This window comes from Petromyzon marinus, chromosome 24 (genome assembly GCF_048934315.1).
Source record: "Petromyzon marinus isolate PM22_M1 ecotype Great Lakes invasive population chromosome 24, UKy_Petmar_22M1.pri1.0, whole genome shotgun sequence".
Classification (NCBI taxonomy): domain Eukaryota; kingdom Metazoa; phylum Chordata; class Hyperoartia; order Petromyzontiformes; family Petromyzontidae; genus Petromyzon; species Petromyzon marinus.
This window is the reverse complement of record NC_133690.1, coordinates 8,100,395-8,117,067: the sequence shown is the minus strand read 5'-3', so window position 1 is coordinate 8,117,067 and position 16,673 is coordinate 8,100,395. Positions and strand designations below refer to the sequence as shown.

The following is a 16,673-nucleotide window of genomic DNA, read 5'->3' as shown; positions in this document are numbered from 1 at the left end:
GCTTCAAACTATTGGGCAGCTGAGAAACACAGCCTTGGCAGGTCCTGTGTGTACAAGTAACGTGTTTTTTGGGGTTTAAGAGTTGTCAGGGTCCTCTACACCAGTGGTTCTCAACCGGGGGTACGCGGGGCGATTTATAAATGTGTTAAATTATATCATACGCGAGAGCCATTGGTGAATAATCACGCACGAATCTGCCAATATAAAATAACTACGATGAAATGTAAACCCATATGGTAAACTTAGAACGATATTGAAGACCTTTCTAAGCTCGTTGGTCGTACACAATGTGGTCTCTCAGAAGAAGCGGCGAGCGTGAACAAATGACGTCACGCGTGCAGAGCGTTCGTTGAAGTTTTAATTCACTTGCAGTTACTAGCCAGTTAGGATAACTCACAAAATGTAGTTGTTTTAGTTCGCCTGCAGTTACTAGCCAGTTAGGATAACTCACAAAATGAAGTTGTTTTAGTTCGCCTGCAGTTACTAGCCAGTTAGGATAACTCACAAAATGAAGTTGCTTTAGTTCGCCTGCAGTTACTAGCCAGTTAAGATAACCTCACAAAATGGACAATTGGTTAAACTATTGATGTTCATTATTCATACGTTTATTTCTCAGACCCTGTACAAGAATACGGGGTAAACCGTATGGGTTGACAGGGTTATGGGGGGTTGGAGTTGACCCTGATTGCAATTTGAACCTGCAATCTTCTGTTTGTAAGCCACAATAGCCTAACGAGCGTTGGCTGGCTTAGATGACAATTCTTATCAGCTTTTCTTCGCCGACGTAACTCGTATGGTGGGATGCTGACGTCTCGTCCACAAACGGAGCAAGTTTTACCCACGCATTTTCAACTGAAATTCAAGGGGGAAATCCCCTTATCCGCTAATTCTCATAATTGTGGATAAACAATAGTTCTACTCTAAATCACCTTTCGCAGTAAGTTGTGGCAACAAAAGAGGCACTGTTGAGGAGGTGGAGTGTGGATAGTCGCCATCACGCAGGGCTTGTTAATTCATAAATCACTCACTAGTGAGACATGTCAGGACAAGATTACACACAAATCTACAGACTTTCGACAGGCAGATTGCAATTCCCAAGTATCAGCCAGGAAGCTTGCTGATGCCTTGTGCAATGGAATACATTTTGTTTTCGGTAGGATGTTGCTACCGAAAATGTTTTGTGCGCATTGTTATTTTTAAGCATCAAAGTTAAACACAAACGCCGTCTGATGAAAGCTCTGGAAGATGGACGCACTGTACTTCCTCAATGATAATTCAAGTTGATTCAAGAATGTTTTCCTGCTCAAATGAGCATCACTCATCTCCACTGATGGCCGTGAGCCAAAGGTTATATTCCACGAAGCGGGGGGGGGGCAGTTCTTACGTAAACCACTTCTGATTTGCACAAACCCACGTGGATAATACGAGTGATGCTCGCCCTAATCAGCGCAGAAGAATAATAGCCCGAGTTTAACTCTGACCAGGATTTGAACTTGCAATCTTCCGCTTGAAAGTCGAAAAACACCCGGCTGGCAATCTAATCTCACGGCGCGACTAACCCGGTGTGCATACACCACTGACACATATTTAACATTGCACGCGTGTTACTGTAGTACAGCATCGCGTATCTGACCCCGTCACGCATTTGCCTCGATGCACATGCTGCCCACGCCAGGGCAGTATGTATTTGGTATAACTCTCCTTTTGAACAGATGTTCACAAATCTGACCTTCTCACACGTAGCCATGCGGTGTTAATCTCGCAGTATATACGCTCACCTTCGAAAGAATATTTCTACGTTTAAAGCAGTTTGCAATTTAGTTTTGTCCAGTAACCTACAGTATTTGTGCACGGATGAACTCATTTTCTATAGATGTTCACAGATCCTATCTTTTCACACTTCCACCTGTACCTCACTCCCCCCAGAGAGTTGGATATGCGGCGTTGGACTGTGCTGCGTTTGCGTAAATTTAAATGACTCTTTTATTTTTTTCGATAGCATTCAATGCCTCTAATTGCTTGTGACTTTTAAATCCTTGTTGTTTTATTTGCTGGCGTCGGCGCCCATGTGGGAGTAGATATGCCCGTCGCGGTCGCCGCCGTCTGCTGAAAATGAAAACAAGAAACCACGGCGCTCTGTCTGTCGTGTGTATCTGTGTATGTTGAACTTCTTATGCACCGTACGTAGCCAAACGTGCTAATCAGTGGTGTTGGGGGGAAGGACAACAAACTAAACACAAAAAGCAAGTTGTAAAGAATTTAGTTTTCAATCCTGATGATTTAAAAGTGCGTAGCTCCAGTAGTCTTCCTAATATCGGGAGGAAGAGCAATCCAGACGGCCGGAAAAGCGCATTCGGAAGCGCCGTGTGATGCGGTGACCGTCTTTGTTCGATGGGTAGCGAAAAGCCGCTGCTGCGAGGATGACCAGAGTTAGAGGCGCGTGTCCCCTTCGATTTTATAACGGCCACTGCGTTGCCTCTCCGCACGCACAAACCTATCACGCTGTGTGGTCAACACAAGCCTACGTCTCTATCTGTATGTTAAGGCTCCCATTGACCCGCTGCTCCATCAATGGTGGCCGCTCTTTGAGCCGCTGTGCCCTCCTCCCTGTGGAACTCCCCGTGATGCCCGCTCTCCTACTGCTTTCAAGTCACTTGTAAATAATTTTATTTCCACCCCCGTCCCCCACCGCCTCACCGTCCCTTCCCTTTGCTCGCTCCGTCCCCTTCTTACCTCCCGTTTTGTGTTTTCATTTCTGCGCATTATTAGCGCTGTGTAAATGTGGATTGTTGTTGAACCAGATTTGTTTTTGGGTTCGGCCGCGGTAATTGTCACTGACGAGAATGTAGGCATTGATCGACTACGTGACCTAACCCACAGACAAATACGGATCGTTGTATTGGCTACGGTCAGCTATGTTTGAAGTCAAGCTGTTGTTTATGTGCGCATTTGCCATTTGCAATTTCTTGTTACTTGATCCTTGAATTCACATTTTTTTTCTGCTGATGGAAAGCAATGTAGCGTTAGTATTATTATCACGACTGCACCTCCATTCGCCCTCCATTGCAGTTACCCTCATACATAACCTTCTGCAGCCAACAGTGCTTTAATTAACACATCACCAGGCTGGTCACAGTTTAAAACAAAACAAAAACAAATCAGCCAATTACATTGTAATTGTGGGCATGGCTTGGCAACGCGCGCGTGAGCCTCCAATAATGAGCGAGTCCGCACTAAGCCCGGCCCTCGGCGAGTAAACAAATGTCTATAAACAAGTGTTTGTAAACAAATAAATAAGTGTTCGTGCACGAATGTAGTTTGCCCTGCTGCCAATATCAGGCAGTGTCCACTCCAGAAGACCACGCATTGGCCCACTAGCTTGTTTGCCAGCGGGGTTTCCATGGACCAAATGGCATCGCAAAATTGCGTCGTCGATTAAAATTTGTCCCACAAGCCGTTAATTTGTTCAACTCTCGCATGAGTGCTGTCAATGTTGGTGTCATTTTATGTTCGGGAGCTGTCTTTTTCTCTCGCCATATCTCACCTCTGTGTTAAACTGTTCTCTTTCATCTTTGTAGGATATCCCGATTCGTAACTTTGTTAACTTTGTTACGAATTTGTTGTTGTAACGTTCAACTGAACATCTGTGAAAAGGTGCTTTATGGCTCATCGGATTCTTCCAGTATAAATACATATTCTGATAACTTAAGCTGCTGCTGAAACACTCATTCGTGGCTTTTTAACCTCCACCCTGGATGACTGCAGTTCTCGTTCACATGGTCTCCCAAATTCTCATTCACATGGTCTCCCAAACGTGAACATCTCACCCCCCCCCCCCATTCTCTATTCCCATGATTGGCTCCCCATCGGTTTTTCGAATCAGGTTTAAGATTGCACTGATGGCGTACACACGTTTTGAGTGGACTTGCCCCAGCCTATCTATCTCCCCTCATTGCAGCCTACACCCCACGCAGGGTACTTTGTTCATCTAGTATTCATTCGTTCATCACGCTTTAGTCATAGAAGGACCGTTAAGCCAAACGTTGCGTGACCTCTTGTAACAGCATTCGCATGAACTGCTCTTGCTGCTGTACACCAGCGTCTCCAGTCATTTGTTTGATCCACGCAGGGGTGGGGGGGGGGTGGCGGCGACCACGGGGGAGGCTCCATTTCTTTGAGTGTCGCAGTCCACCGCTTTGAACGTCGACCGCCAACTCAAGTGAGGTGTGTTGTTCATTCAGTATGGGGTTGCTCATTCAGCAACCCCATACTGAGTGGGTGGGTGGGCGCGCCTTCCCATCTGCGGCTCCCACGACGGTGTGTAACGCACTCCTGCTCCATGTTCGGCAACTTAAGTTCCTTCCACTGTCGAAGTCCCATTTCAAGCCCGTATTGTTTCCGTCGGCCGTTCGTTGAGTTGACCTTGGTTTGGGTGTTGCTACGTGTTCTTGCGACGTACAATATTATTTTTTATTGTTTTTTTTTCTTGCACGGCATTGTGAGATATATGTTTGTTGAATTTCTTTCGCACCGTACGTAGCCAACCGCGCTAATCGAAGATGCATTTTTGCATGAATGACACTATGTAAAAAAATAATAATAATGATATTAACGTGCATGAATTGTAAATAATAGATTCTTACACGAGTAATTCGAAGCAGAGCTCGTGAGCGTTGACTATTTACTTTTGCCTTCCCAAATGTTATCCTGATTATTCTGTCGGCATCATGTCGCGAGACGAGGAATCCATTCACAGCTCTCCCAGAGAAGTAAATCGTGCGCTGTCTTAGAGAGTCCACAAACTGCTTTTGGAATCTCAAGTGACATTATGCATACGAGGGGCAGCACTGTTCATTGTATGACAGTGATAACGATTTTTTTTATTTTTACTTGCGGAGCTGTGGCATTCTGCCCAATTTAACGTGATGGTTTTGTGTGTGTGTGTGGTCATCGGTGACCGGGCTGACACCGTCAGCTCAATATTTGGAAACCGAGTGTAAGCATGGGCGGTTGTCACGATTCTGATTCACAGGATCTTGATAAATGCCAGCTCCAGCGCTCGGACGTCTTCGTGACTCGGCCACTCCCCCAAGATTAAGACGATGAATCGATTGCTTATTGCTCGTCTGGATTGCTATCTATTCGAATGCCTGCGACGGCAGTTGCGGATAGTGTCTGCCACGTGGCATTTCACGAGGATTTTGTGGAAGTGGCAGGTAAAAGCAGTTGCGCTCGTAATGGTGATGAAAACCATTGAGAGATCAACAACTGGTGGCGACACTAATGCCATCGTCGCACCTCCTCACTGCTCCCTCCTTGCTACGGATTCTGTTGTGCAGTTAACATGTGGCCACCAAGGCCTGCGCGTGTGCCCAAAGCCTGCACTTATTGACTAAAACTATGAACAATTTTTTTTTTAACTAGGTAAGGCCCACGTCGCTATGTAGGTTTTTTTTAAGAAGCTTCCTGGCTATCACAAATGACAGCTCAACGAAGTGGCTTGTCGAGTGGAAATCTGTAGCAGCCAAATACTCTAAACGGACGTAGATTCTTAATGTGGAGGGGAAAACCGGAGGGCCTGGAGGAAAATCGACGCTACCACGGGGAGAACGTGCATACTCCAAATATACAACAGGCGTCAGGTTTGGGATTAAACCCACGACCTCCTGTATACAAGGCGAGGTAGTTATCATCTTGCTGCGGTGGCATCCCCAAATCCCACCGTCTGACCTTTGGGCTTTCCCTTTGTCTCTGACCTCTGGGTCCCATTGCGTTGCCCATGCCTGCAAACTAACTTTTACTCCTCCATCCTGGCACAGCCAAAAGTATTATTTTTTAACATCAACAATAGTTTTTATATATGTTGAAGGACTCGTTAAAAAATATATTTACCAAGGTCAAATTTGTCATTGCATTAAAGTGACATCACTGTGAAGTAATTCGCATACTTTGTAATATACAATCTGTGATTTAAAAGTTTTTTTTATTTCTCACAAACGTATAATTAAACTGACGTCGGAGAGCCTGATTGGACACAGCCCTAGGTGAGTATAATGTCTGTGATAATTTAGTTCAACATTTAGCTTTAAACTTTAAATAGCTAAACCTGACATACACTTACATTCGACTTTGTTTAAAGATCGCTTCCCAAACATGGGCAGCATAGGGTGGCAGAATGGAGAGTTGAGGGATAGATGGAATCAAATAACTTGATTCTTGGGTCGCCCATCCGAAGTCTACTGGACATCTGTGAAAAAGATCTTCATAGCTCATCGGATTCCTCCAGTATAAATCAAGATTCTGATTCTGAGGTCACCCTTGCAAAGAGGCAATGCATTGGTTGTCTCAGTGGGCCTGTGCTTCGTCATCGCTCTCCTGGTTAAATAATGGAGTATGCTATGGGAGCACGAATGATTGGAACTCGGCTTGTTTCTTACTTTGGTCAGGCTCCAGCCCAAGTCCAGTCCGAATACTAAACTAAACTATTTATTTTACCAAGTAAGGCCCACTGAGCTTTTTAGCTCTTTCTCAGAAGCGACCTGGCCACATATAGTAGCACAATTAAGTAGCTTATCATCACTTAGACATGTATATTAGCCAAATACTCGAAACGCAAGTGGAGGAGCAAACCGGAGGACTGGGAGAAAAATCCACGCGACCGTGGGGAGAGAGAGAGATGCGCAAACTCCAAATATACAGGCATTGTCAGAGTCGGGATCGAACCCACGACCTCTATACCAGGCGAGGTAGCTAACATCTCGCCACTGTGGATTCGTCGGAATCGGCATGATTGTCACTTGAGTCAGACTCCGGCCCGGCTCCGGTCCAGCTCCGGTCCGAATATGACGAGAGGTGGAAACGCGGGGTTCAGAGTTCACCGTCTGGTCTCGTTTGCTCAGGCTGCCAGCTGGGGCTGCAAGCAGATCTTGCTGGAAGAGCTGAAGAGGAAGCTGTCTCACAAGGCGGAAGTGCGCACCGCGTCTGGCTCCCAGTGCATTGCATGCTTCTTTTCTTTTGTGCAGTGCTAAATTGGGATTGTGTAGACCAGGGGTTGGCAACGTATCAAAGAAGAAGGGCCATTTTTTTGTCTTTTGTCTTTGACCAAAATCGTTCGAGAGCCGAATCACACGTGGAGCTGCTTGTACATGAACACAAACATGGCCAGGTATACAGCAGCCACCGCATGTGGCTCGAGAGCCGCAGGTTGCCAGCCCCCGGGTGTAGCCAAGCCTGCTGGGGGTGGCTGCTTTTGCCCCCCCCGTGTGCGTGCCTGCGCTGCTGGGTGTTAGTGGCAGTGGACAAGGGGCTGTGTTGATGTGTGCCTGGTTGGAAGGGTGGCAGCCGATTGCATGTGGAAATGCTTTGTTTTACTAACCTCGTGCCATCACTGTGCAAGCATTACATTTGTAATACAGAGCTGTGTCTACATCAAGGAGTGTCAAAAGTTTTGGATGAAGTCAAAGTTCTTTGGCAATCTTTGTTTTTATGCAAACTACATTCTCAGTGGAAGGATAAACTTAAAAAAAACACACACAAATGGGTCCTGTTTTATTATTCACTGCAATGTGGCAATATGAGCCTGCTTGTAGACCGGCGGCGGCGTTCGAACGGAACGCCGGTCTACAGACTGCATCAGTCCGGTAAATCGTCAAACACATGGGTGTTGAAACAAGAGCGTAGCACCTACAGTAAATTCGAAATCTGACATTCTGCCTTTAAATTATTGCTGCAGGGTGAAGTGCCACCATCACATTTTTTAAATCCCCCCCTTTGTGCCGAGCTCCAGAGACGGACATTGTTGAGCTGCGTGTCCAGCACGGAGAAGCCCTCTCTCCGAGTAGAGAGGGGCCTCCAAGTTGGGGGTGACCTCACCACTTACGCTGTCTTTGCCGAAAAGTCACTAGGCTGAAAATGTAAATTCTCTTTATTTTTCATGACTGATACACAGCTTTCGTACCCCACCTGCAATTTGGCACTTTTTTTTGTTTGGGTTGCATCTTGGTTTACTAAAATTTCAAAATGCAAGGTGATTGTTTTTTTTTTTTTTATATAAAAGCGAATATAAGCGGAGCTCCTTTCTGTTTCTCTGCACGTAAATACAAACTTTTAACCCTGCAGCCTGTTGGCTTTTCAGACCAAGCTCATCAAGCAGCAACTGTTCAAGAAAGCAGATTGGACTGGGTTTCGACCTTCTGGGTCTCATCAGTAGTCGATCAAATGCCGCTGAATTCCGAGATATTATTGGCAAGAGCACTGCAAAGAAACAATGCGTATGTGCCAAGCGTTTTTTGTGGTGATCTCACCTTGAGGAACGAGTGTGTGACACATTGCAGACGGACGCTAGAGTGCAACGTGGGCAAGGTAGTTTAGGGTTGACTGAATTGTTATCCGGATGATCCTGTTCAGCCAGTCGTCTGGCTATATTACAAGGTAGATCTGTGTTGCGTGTGCACAGCGACAAGAAAAACAAAAGACAAAAACATTAAATATGGCAGAGAACAAGAACAGGCTCCTTGAGGAATAATGCACACCTAACAAACGAGGTATTTGACCATTTTAAACGAAACTCAAAAGTACAACAAAATGCAGTGCAATTATATAATGAAAGCAAGAGGCATCGGGATAAGTGAGGGGATATAAAGAGAGGGGGGGTGAAGAGCTGGAACCAAGCTCTAGATGAGCAGCAAAACGTGGAGCAGCAACGCAGGAACTTTTTACCAAACGAAGTGTTAGCAGATTGAATGTTTAGTCGGACTAGCGAGGCACTTCTGAGGCTACAGGAGGGAGTTAGAAGGAGCGAAATTGTCTTTTACGTAATTGGCAAATTCGTTTAAGAGGACCCTTTAGGATGAAGACAGCATAGTGATGGTCTCTCCAGATATCCAAGGGGGACAGAATTGAGTTAATGTGCAGGTTGCGATGAAGACTTCTACAAGAGGCGTCAAGGGCACAACGGAGAGTGGAGTGGTAGAATGGAATGAAACGTTTTAAGGTGGATTCAGGAGCTAGGCGGTAGAGGGTTGTCACAACAATCAAATGTGGGCAAGCAATGGTGGCTTTAACCCTGTTCATAAAGAGTCGAGGTGGAATACAGCGTTTGTTTCTGTACAGGAATCCAATTCGTTTTTTTAGCATCTTTTTGGCCATGTCGTCAACGTGCATTTTGAAAAAAACGGTTTTGAGTCCAAGATAACACCTAGATGTTTAAAGTTCTCGATCTGCTCAATAAGGTGCGAGTCTAAAGCCACAATATACGTTGGTGGTGAGACAGGTTTTTTTCGGAGAACAGCCGTAGGATAACATCACTTTGGTATTTTTATTGGATTGAGTTGAAGTTGGATATTATTTGAGTCCTGGAATTTCCAGAGGGCCATCAGGGCTGCGTCATCAGCAAAAAAGGTTCGTGTCAGAGTGCAGATCGGAGATGCCGAGGTTGTTGACGTACAGAGAAAACAGAATAGGGCCAGGCACAGAGTCCTGAGCAGCTCCCTTCAGAATGGGTTCCTGTCAGAGGATGTATTATTGACTAGAGACAATTTGAAATCTGTCAAATAAGTTAGTCAATACACTGCAGTCTACGATACAGTATATACACACACATACACTAAAGTCTACAAATTAGTCTACAATACAAGTATGTGCAACAATAAAAATGAAACTGAATCAAACAATCACAAAAATATACATGTAAGAAACTTTATTAATGTTTATGACTCGTATCTCTAAAATGGCTTACCCATGGCCCCATCCCCTCACATCATGGTGGGTAAGGGGAAGCTTTACCTTGATTAGATTGGCAGTGTCCCTTTCTTTTGGATACATTTGTTTGAAGGTTGCACGAAGGGTCCCTTTAATGACTCAGTCATTTACAATATTCATCATGTAATAGGTTCAGATGGGGCGATTGGACTGACCTTGAATTAGATCCCCAACGTGATTTGATTTGGTATGGATCCCATCTTAATCAGCTGATTGAAGCATGTCCAGTGTATTTGTTTATCACATTTCACGCATTGTGTCTCGCCTTTACATATTGGCCACTTTAATAATTTCTTTTGGATACTTTGAAGTCTTGGTGTACGGAAAGTGTAATGCAGCGTATGTGAATAGCAGTTCTTAGAAGCCTGACAACCACTGTGCTAGATAGCATGCAGGACACATTGGTGCAGGTTTAAAATGTTGCACAGGAAGCAAGTGTGTATACGGGGCGCTCAGGGTGGGGCAGTGCCAACACTCGTTCCTCGCAGAAAAGGGCCTAGGTTCGATTTTTGACTTGGGCACCTTTCTGTGTGGAGTTTGTGTTCTTTCTCTCCCCCCGTGTTCTGCGCGGGTTTCTTTGAAATTCTCTGGTTTCCTCCCATAGATAAAAAAAATCGCACAATGTAACTGGCATTGGCCAAACATTCCACTGCTGACAAATTATCTGAAAATTGCTCAATTGGAATGACACAGAGTAAGAAATGCTTGGCAGGACCCTCCTGGACTCGGTGTGGCTTGCCAGGGTAAACAAGCATAATAATAACAGTTCAACATCATTTTTATATTGTAATTAATACACATTGAATTTGCTTTGTAGATGTGGGTATCAATACAGTGGTCATCGACACGCCCTGAATTAATACACATACATTTATTGTGCTGTCTACACTTTAGTTAGTCTAGTTGTTAACATTGTTAATCTTTACTTTTATAAGTGTTTTTCTTGTATTGTTGCGAAAGCATTCAATTGAATGATGAAGGAATTACTTGTGTTATCGCAAGTGCTTGGCTTTTAACAGTGAGCAGCTTTAATGTGGCTTGTTTGCTTGCGCGTATGCAAATATGCTTAACGGAGATTGAACACAGACATGTTAACAGCTCGTACATGATCATCATATTCCTCCTGTTTTTTTTCAAAGAGGCCTTACTGTACCGATTGACAATGCCTGAAGCTTCGTTTTTGCATCCTCTGCCAAAGGTTTATTTTGCTGTACCATTATGTAATTGTGTTTAACAATTTGCCACCTTTCTCACAAGCTGATGACTTATCACCTTTGGGGCAGGGGAAGGTGTTGGTCTGTCACCGTTATACACTGTCGTTTGTTCCTTCAGGGTAAATGCTAAATTTGCGTAAATCAAAGCTTATTACGTGCACAATTCGCTGCAAGTGCCGTGAGCGTAATAATTTATATTAATATACAAATTATTACATGCGTCACGTCTACACATCTAAGGTTGGATTTGTCCGTTCAAATTTAAATGTGAACTTGCATAAGAGATGGTTGGCGGCTTGCGCGAGGCCCTCATCCAGCAGCTGCTTGACCACTGGTGAAGATGTGAACTTTATTCAAACATCTTCTTTGTTTCTTTCGGTAAAGTCACGTAGAATGAGAATAAAATAATAAATTGATAAAATAAAATAACACAATAAAATTCTCACGACGTTTCGGCCACAACACAAGCGGCCTTCATCAGGTGAAGGGACGAGACTGTCTGGAGGTCAGCGTTGTCCTCGAGACAGTCTTGTCCCTCAATTTATTATTTTATTCTCATTCTACGTGACTTTACCGAAAGAACCAAAGAAGATGAATCCTCGCAGTCACGAAAGCTTTCAATCGAATTTATTCAAACATTTTCCGATGTTTGAACAGCACCACAAGTTGTGAGCTTTTTAACACGGCAGAGAGCACCACATTGTTGAGTGTGGTTCCCCACTGACCGTTGTACTACGCACAATGGGGTTGAGGTGGGGGCCATCAATGTAGTCGGCACCTGTGGCGCTGGTCCACGTGACCGTGCCCCCCCTCCCCCCCCCCCCCCGCGCGCCTTGTTTAACGCTCCGCCGCGCGTTGTCACGTGTGACGCCGTGCGTTGCCGTGCAGAAGGCGAATGCGGCGGAAGAGGCGCGCGTGCTGTGCATCGTGACGGACACGACCCGCAGCGACACGCAGCGCATCACCGTGAACCTGCCCTCCTCCACGCCGCTGCGCGAGCTGCAAGCGCACGTGGCCGCGGAGGCTTCCTACCAGGCCGCCACCTTCCTGCTCGTGTGGAAGCACGACGAGCATGCAAAGGTCAGTCTGCCGACGCTCGGCGTCGCCGTCGGACCGCGATTGTTCCGCTGCTGGGGTCGGGGCTTCCCACCCACCCACCCCGCCCTCCCTACCAACCATCGCCGGATTTTCATCCTTGCGACGTAGCGAAGACAATCCCCCCCGTGGAGTCGTGCGGATGGGTGGGCTGAGTGCCGTTAACGAGTGCACTGGGGGGGGAAGTGTGGCCAGCACCACTCCCGTCGCTTATGTTTAATACACAATGCACCAGGTACTCATTGAAGGCTGATTCAACCTTCTGGGGAGGTCCAGGCATCGGTTCAGGTAATTGCCACTGAAGTGAACTTGCCAGGTTTGCTGCACAGATCCCCATCCACTCGGCTACAACTCCACCCATGTGTTAAACTAAACTTTTTTATTTTACCAGGTAAGGCCCACTGAGCTTTGTAGTTCTTATGTGGAAAGTTATAGCAGCTGCCGAATACTCTAAAGGCACGTTTGTATGTATGTATGTTGAACTTCGCACCATACATAGCCAACCGTGTTAATCGGAGGTGCGGGGAAAGGACAACAAATGTGGTTCGAAAAACCGGAGGCTCCGGAGAAAAATCCACGCGACCGTGGGTCGAACATGCCAACTCCAAATACACGGGCGCCAGGGCCGGGATTGAACCCACCGCCTCCTTCATACCAGGCGAGATAGTTAGCAACTCGCCACCGTGTAGTGACTGTCCACCGAGGGCCTGTACATCGCCCCTTCTCCGTGGCGGACGTCCTCTCGGACGCGTCCCCTTTCTTCGCTGCCACTCCATTGAAAACGCTTGACAACACTGTCATGCGGTTTTACAATTAGGAGTGCACTGAATGGTGGGTGTAACAGTGCATGCATGCATACACACACACACACACATTCATTCATTGATGAATATTGATTTCTGAAAGCGTGGAGTCGCATGTCAAAGAATCATTGTTTTTTATTTCGGTGGATTATTTGCCAATGTTACATTTAGCCTAAGGGAGTGACGAAGCTACGAATGAGATGGAATAATGAGAAACAATACTCGTGGGGTAGTAACACGAGACAGAAACAAATATTGAATCGTATATCAAATCGCACCTCTCAATCACGACAATTTGTTGACGAGCGAGGAGTGATTGTGGTGAATTGTTAACACCTCGAGCGGTCATGTAAAGGTAATCCGTTAAATTCCCTCCTTACGCTCATGTTACATGCATCGAAATGTGTGCGTAAGAATCGGTGATTTGCAATTGATGCATCTATCATGGAAATGTTATGTATTGGCTAACAAAGCGAATTAGGCTGTATAAATGAGACGCAATAACCAAAAGAATTACACACGAAACGGTAAAAATGTGGACAAAAAAATGCTGTTTCTTGAATATAATCGTTACTTTGAATCCTCACAATCCATCAGATTATACAGAGGGGGAGGGTGCAGTGAATGGCGCACCTATTGAATTTCACTGTTTGGGCAAATACCAGATATCTGATTAGGCATTTGGCCGGAGTGCCAATCCAAAGCCTTTGAGTTGTGAGTTTTAATCTGTGGTGTGGAAATTTCCACCACCGAAGGTCACGAGTTGCGATATCCACCACTCTATTGTTCGTTTGAGCAGATAAATAATCCTGCTTTGGCCTTACATACATTATATCTGAGTATATGGTCTTAATATTGAGTCATCGGCATGCATGAATGAGTGGTGGTGTGGTGAGTGACTACATGTATCAAACGATTAAAGGAGTCGTGTTGTTTTTTTTAACAAACGTGATTCCTGTGCCGATGTTTGGCGCGAACAGGAACCATTGAATGGAGAGTCGGAGGAGTCCCTGAAGGATGCTGGCTTCGCCGAAGGAAAGAAGAATTATCTGCACCTGACCGACAAGAATGGGATACAACCTCTTCCGGCTCCACAACCTCCACCTGTGAGTTCGCCTTCCTGATTGTGAATCCGTTCCGTGAACAGCGCTGTTGAGTGAATCCAAGACCCAACATCTCTGGAATTAAATTAAATTTCGTGTTCGTCCCGCCAACCAACGGGACCTTCTGAAACACGGTTGTTCGAGCACTTTTTGTTTCCGCAGTGCAAACGCTGTTGACCGGTTTCGACATCCCGAGTCACGTGACCGTAGCATGGCTTGTATGTTTTTTATAGACCACACTCGGCCAACGAGACTTTCAGACAAAATCGTCTTAAACGAGTGCTGCTGGAAAAGATTTTGTCAAAGATTCCCGAAGGCTTGATGGGTAGTCAGTGACCTAAATGTTAGTGCTTGTTGTGTACCCAAGTGAAATTAAGGTTGGCAGACGCAGCATTTGGATTATTTAGAATATTTGGCTGCTATAAATGCCCACATGATAAGCCACTTCGTGCTATCATTTACGGCCAGGTCCCTTCTGATTAAAAAGCTAATAGCTCAGTGGGCCATACCTTGTAAATTAAATTTTTTTTAGTTTTACAGTAAAACCTTGGATTGGGGGTAGCTTGGTCTGCGAGTGTTTTGCAAGACGAGCAAGTTTTTAAATAAATAAATATTAATTTGATAAACGAGCGAGGGTCTTGTAATACGAGTAGTCTACGTATATACGCTTTGTCTGCCGAGTGTCACGTGATCACAACTGATATACGAGTGCTTTGATATACGAGTGCTTTGGATTACAAACACGTTTCCGGAACGAATTATGCTCGCAATCCAAGGTTTTACTGTATTTGTATTTTTGTTTGTGATTTGCTTACCCTTTCTATACTTTACACTCCTATCGTGTTTTGGTATTGTTTGTTGTTGTAACCTTCTGACCGGCCCCTTACTGGACATCTGTTAAAATTAAGCTTTATAGCTCATCAGATTCCTCCAGTATAAATAAATATTCTCATTCTGTAGTTCCTTACATCGACAGTCACGCGCAACTCCGCGTTAGCGAACGCTGGCTCTGGTCCATGTTATGGATTGACGCAAGTGGCGGTGATGTGACGGTGGTGGCTACGCACGTGGCCTGTAATCCAGCACGGGGGTTGGTGGATCACCGCACATACTTTGCGAAACTCCTTACCCCCGTGGGTGTCGAGCTGTTTCATACTTTGCTCGCCAGGAGAAGTCAGGACAGCAAGTGGACTAATTGCCATCTGTTTCCATCTGTATGGGGATATTTGTTGTCCCATTGCTTGCGTGAGTGTTCTCTAGGTGCTTCAATTTCCTCCCACATAAATTGGCTGAAAACATTGTAAAATAAAAACCAAATGCAGGACCCTCCTGAAAAAGAGTCCTGCTACTCTCTGTGGCTTTCCTGTATTCATATGTTTAAATTGTTCATAATAAACGTTTATTATTATGAATAATATTGGTCGCGAAAGCCTACGTGTTAAACTGTTTACATTGTGTCACTTCTCAAGGAGGTCAAATCAAGGTCACTCATTGCCCTCTCGGTGCTTGGCCACAGACTCTTTCATCAGCCCTTGTTACGTTTTGCCTTGTGCAAGATGGCGTGGTGCAGACGTAGAGCTTCCCCGCTTCACCCTGTCCAATTATACTGGACATCTATGAAAAAGAGCTTCATAGTGCGTCGGAATGCCTCCAGTATAAATACATATTTTGATTAAATCCGTGAACAAGATGAATTGTCCTCGCAAATGTTCTCTTATCTGCAGCTTAATGCATTTGTTGCTTTAAAGCTAGTTCATAAATATATTTCGGGCAAGTCCGTCTGTTGGTGTCTGTAGTGCAATGTCAAATGCTCGCCCTGGGATTTTGACGTGTAAATCTGTGAGAGGATGTTCCCAAGGAATCACACTTGATTCGGTTAAAAGCAATGAATGTTGATAAAAAAATATATTTATTCTCTACCAGCTGCTGCACCATTGGCACATTTGGTGAAGTCCTTTTGAAACATTGCAAAAGCAACGTCAGAGACGGCGGTTATTGCCAGTTGGGCCTAGCTCCACTACTGCTCGGACTCCCTCGATCATAAACAAGAGCCTCTTAACTTAAAGCTTTCGTGGCTGCGGGAATTCATATTCTTTGGGTCTTTCGGTAAAGCCACGTAGATAGAAAAAATAAGAACAATATCACGACGTTCCGATCGCAACACAAGCAATTGTCTTCAGGTGAAAAAAGAGGGGAAAATCTGCCGAGGCAGGCTGTTTGTAAAGGTTTAGAGATGGGCGGGGCAGCTGATGTTAATGTTGGAGAGGCCTCCGTGACCTGCAGTAGGTCTGCACCAATCAAAGAGCTGTTTACAAATGGTTTAGAGATGGGCGGGGCAGCTTATGTTAATGTTGGAGAGGCCTCCGTAATCTGCAGTAGGTCTGCACCAATCAAAGAGCTGTTTACAAATGGTTTAGAGATGGGCGGGGCAGCTAATGCCAATGTGGGGGGGGGAGGTACTACGGAGCTATGGGGGGTGGCCATTGTATTGCGGTTAATCGGAAGATTCGAGTTTGTGGCACCGTTCTCAGGATGACACTGGAGGTACGAAGGAGCCCGGGGGTGGAGGCGACGTGGACGAGAACGGCCTCGAGAAGGTGACGAGCTCTCCTCCCAGCGAGAGCGTCGCAACCTGCGCCAACGATCCCGCCGGCCCTGCTTATGGAGTCCTCTGCAAGTCTGAGACCGGTAACCATGGT

General features: G+C 45.5%; 1 protein-coding gene across 4 annotated transcripts in view; it reads left to right on the top strand.

The window, feature by feature from the left end:
* The window catches only part of USP47 (ubiquitin specific peptidase 47), a 91,560-nt gene that overhangs the window by 21,965 nt on the left and 52,922 nt on the right, over positions 1 to 16,673 (top strand). For 2 of the 4 annotated variants that reach the window (XM_032959849.2, XM_032959846.2), the window contains exons 2-4: positions 11,862 to 12,053; positions 13,852 to 13,977; positions 16,506 to 16,662. In XM_032959849.2, the coding sequence (XP_032815740.2) occupies positions 11,862 to 12,053; positions 13,852 to 13,977; positions 16,506 to 16,662 (475 nt within the window). Of the gene's footprint in view, positions 1 to 6,899; positions 6,969 to 11,861; positions 12,054 to 13,851; positions 13,978 to 16,505; positions 16,663 to 16,673 lie in introns of all 4 variants that reach the window. The other 2 variants (XM_032959847.2, XM_032959850.2) reach the window with 2 other exon arrangements.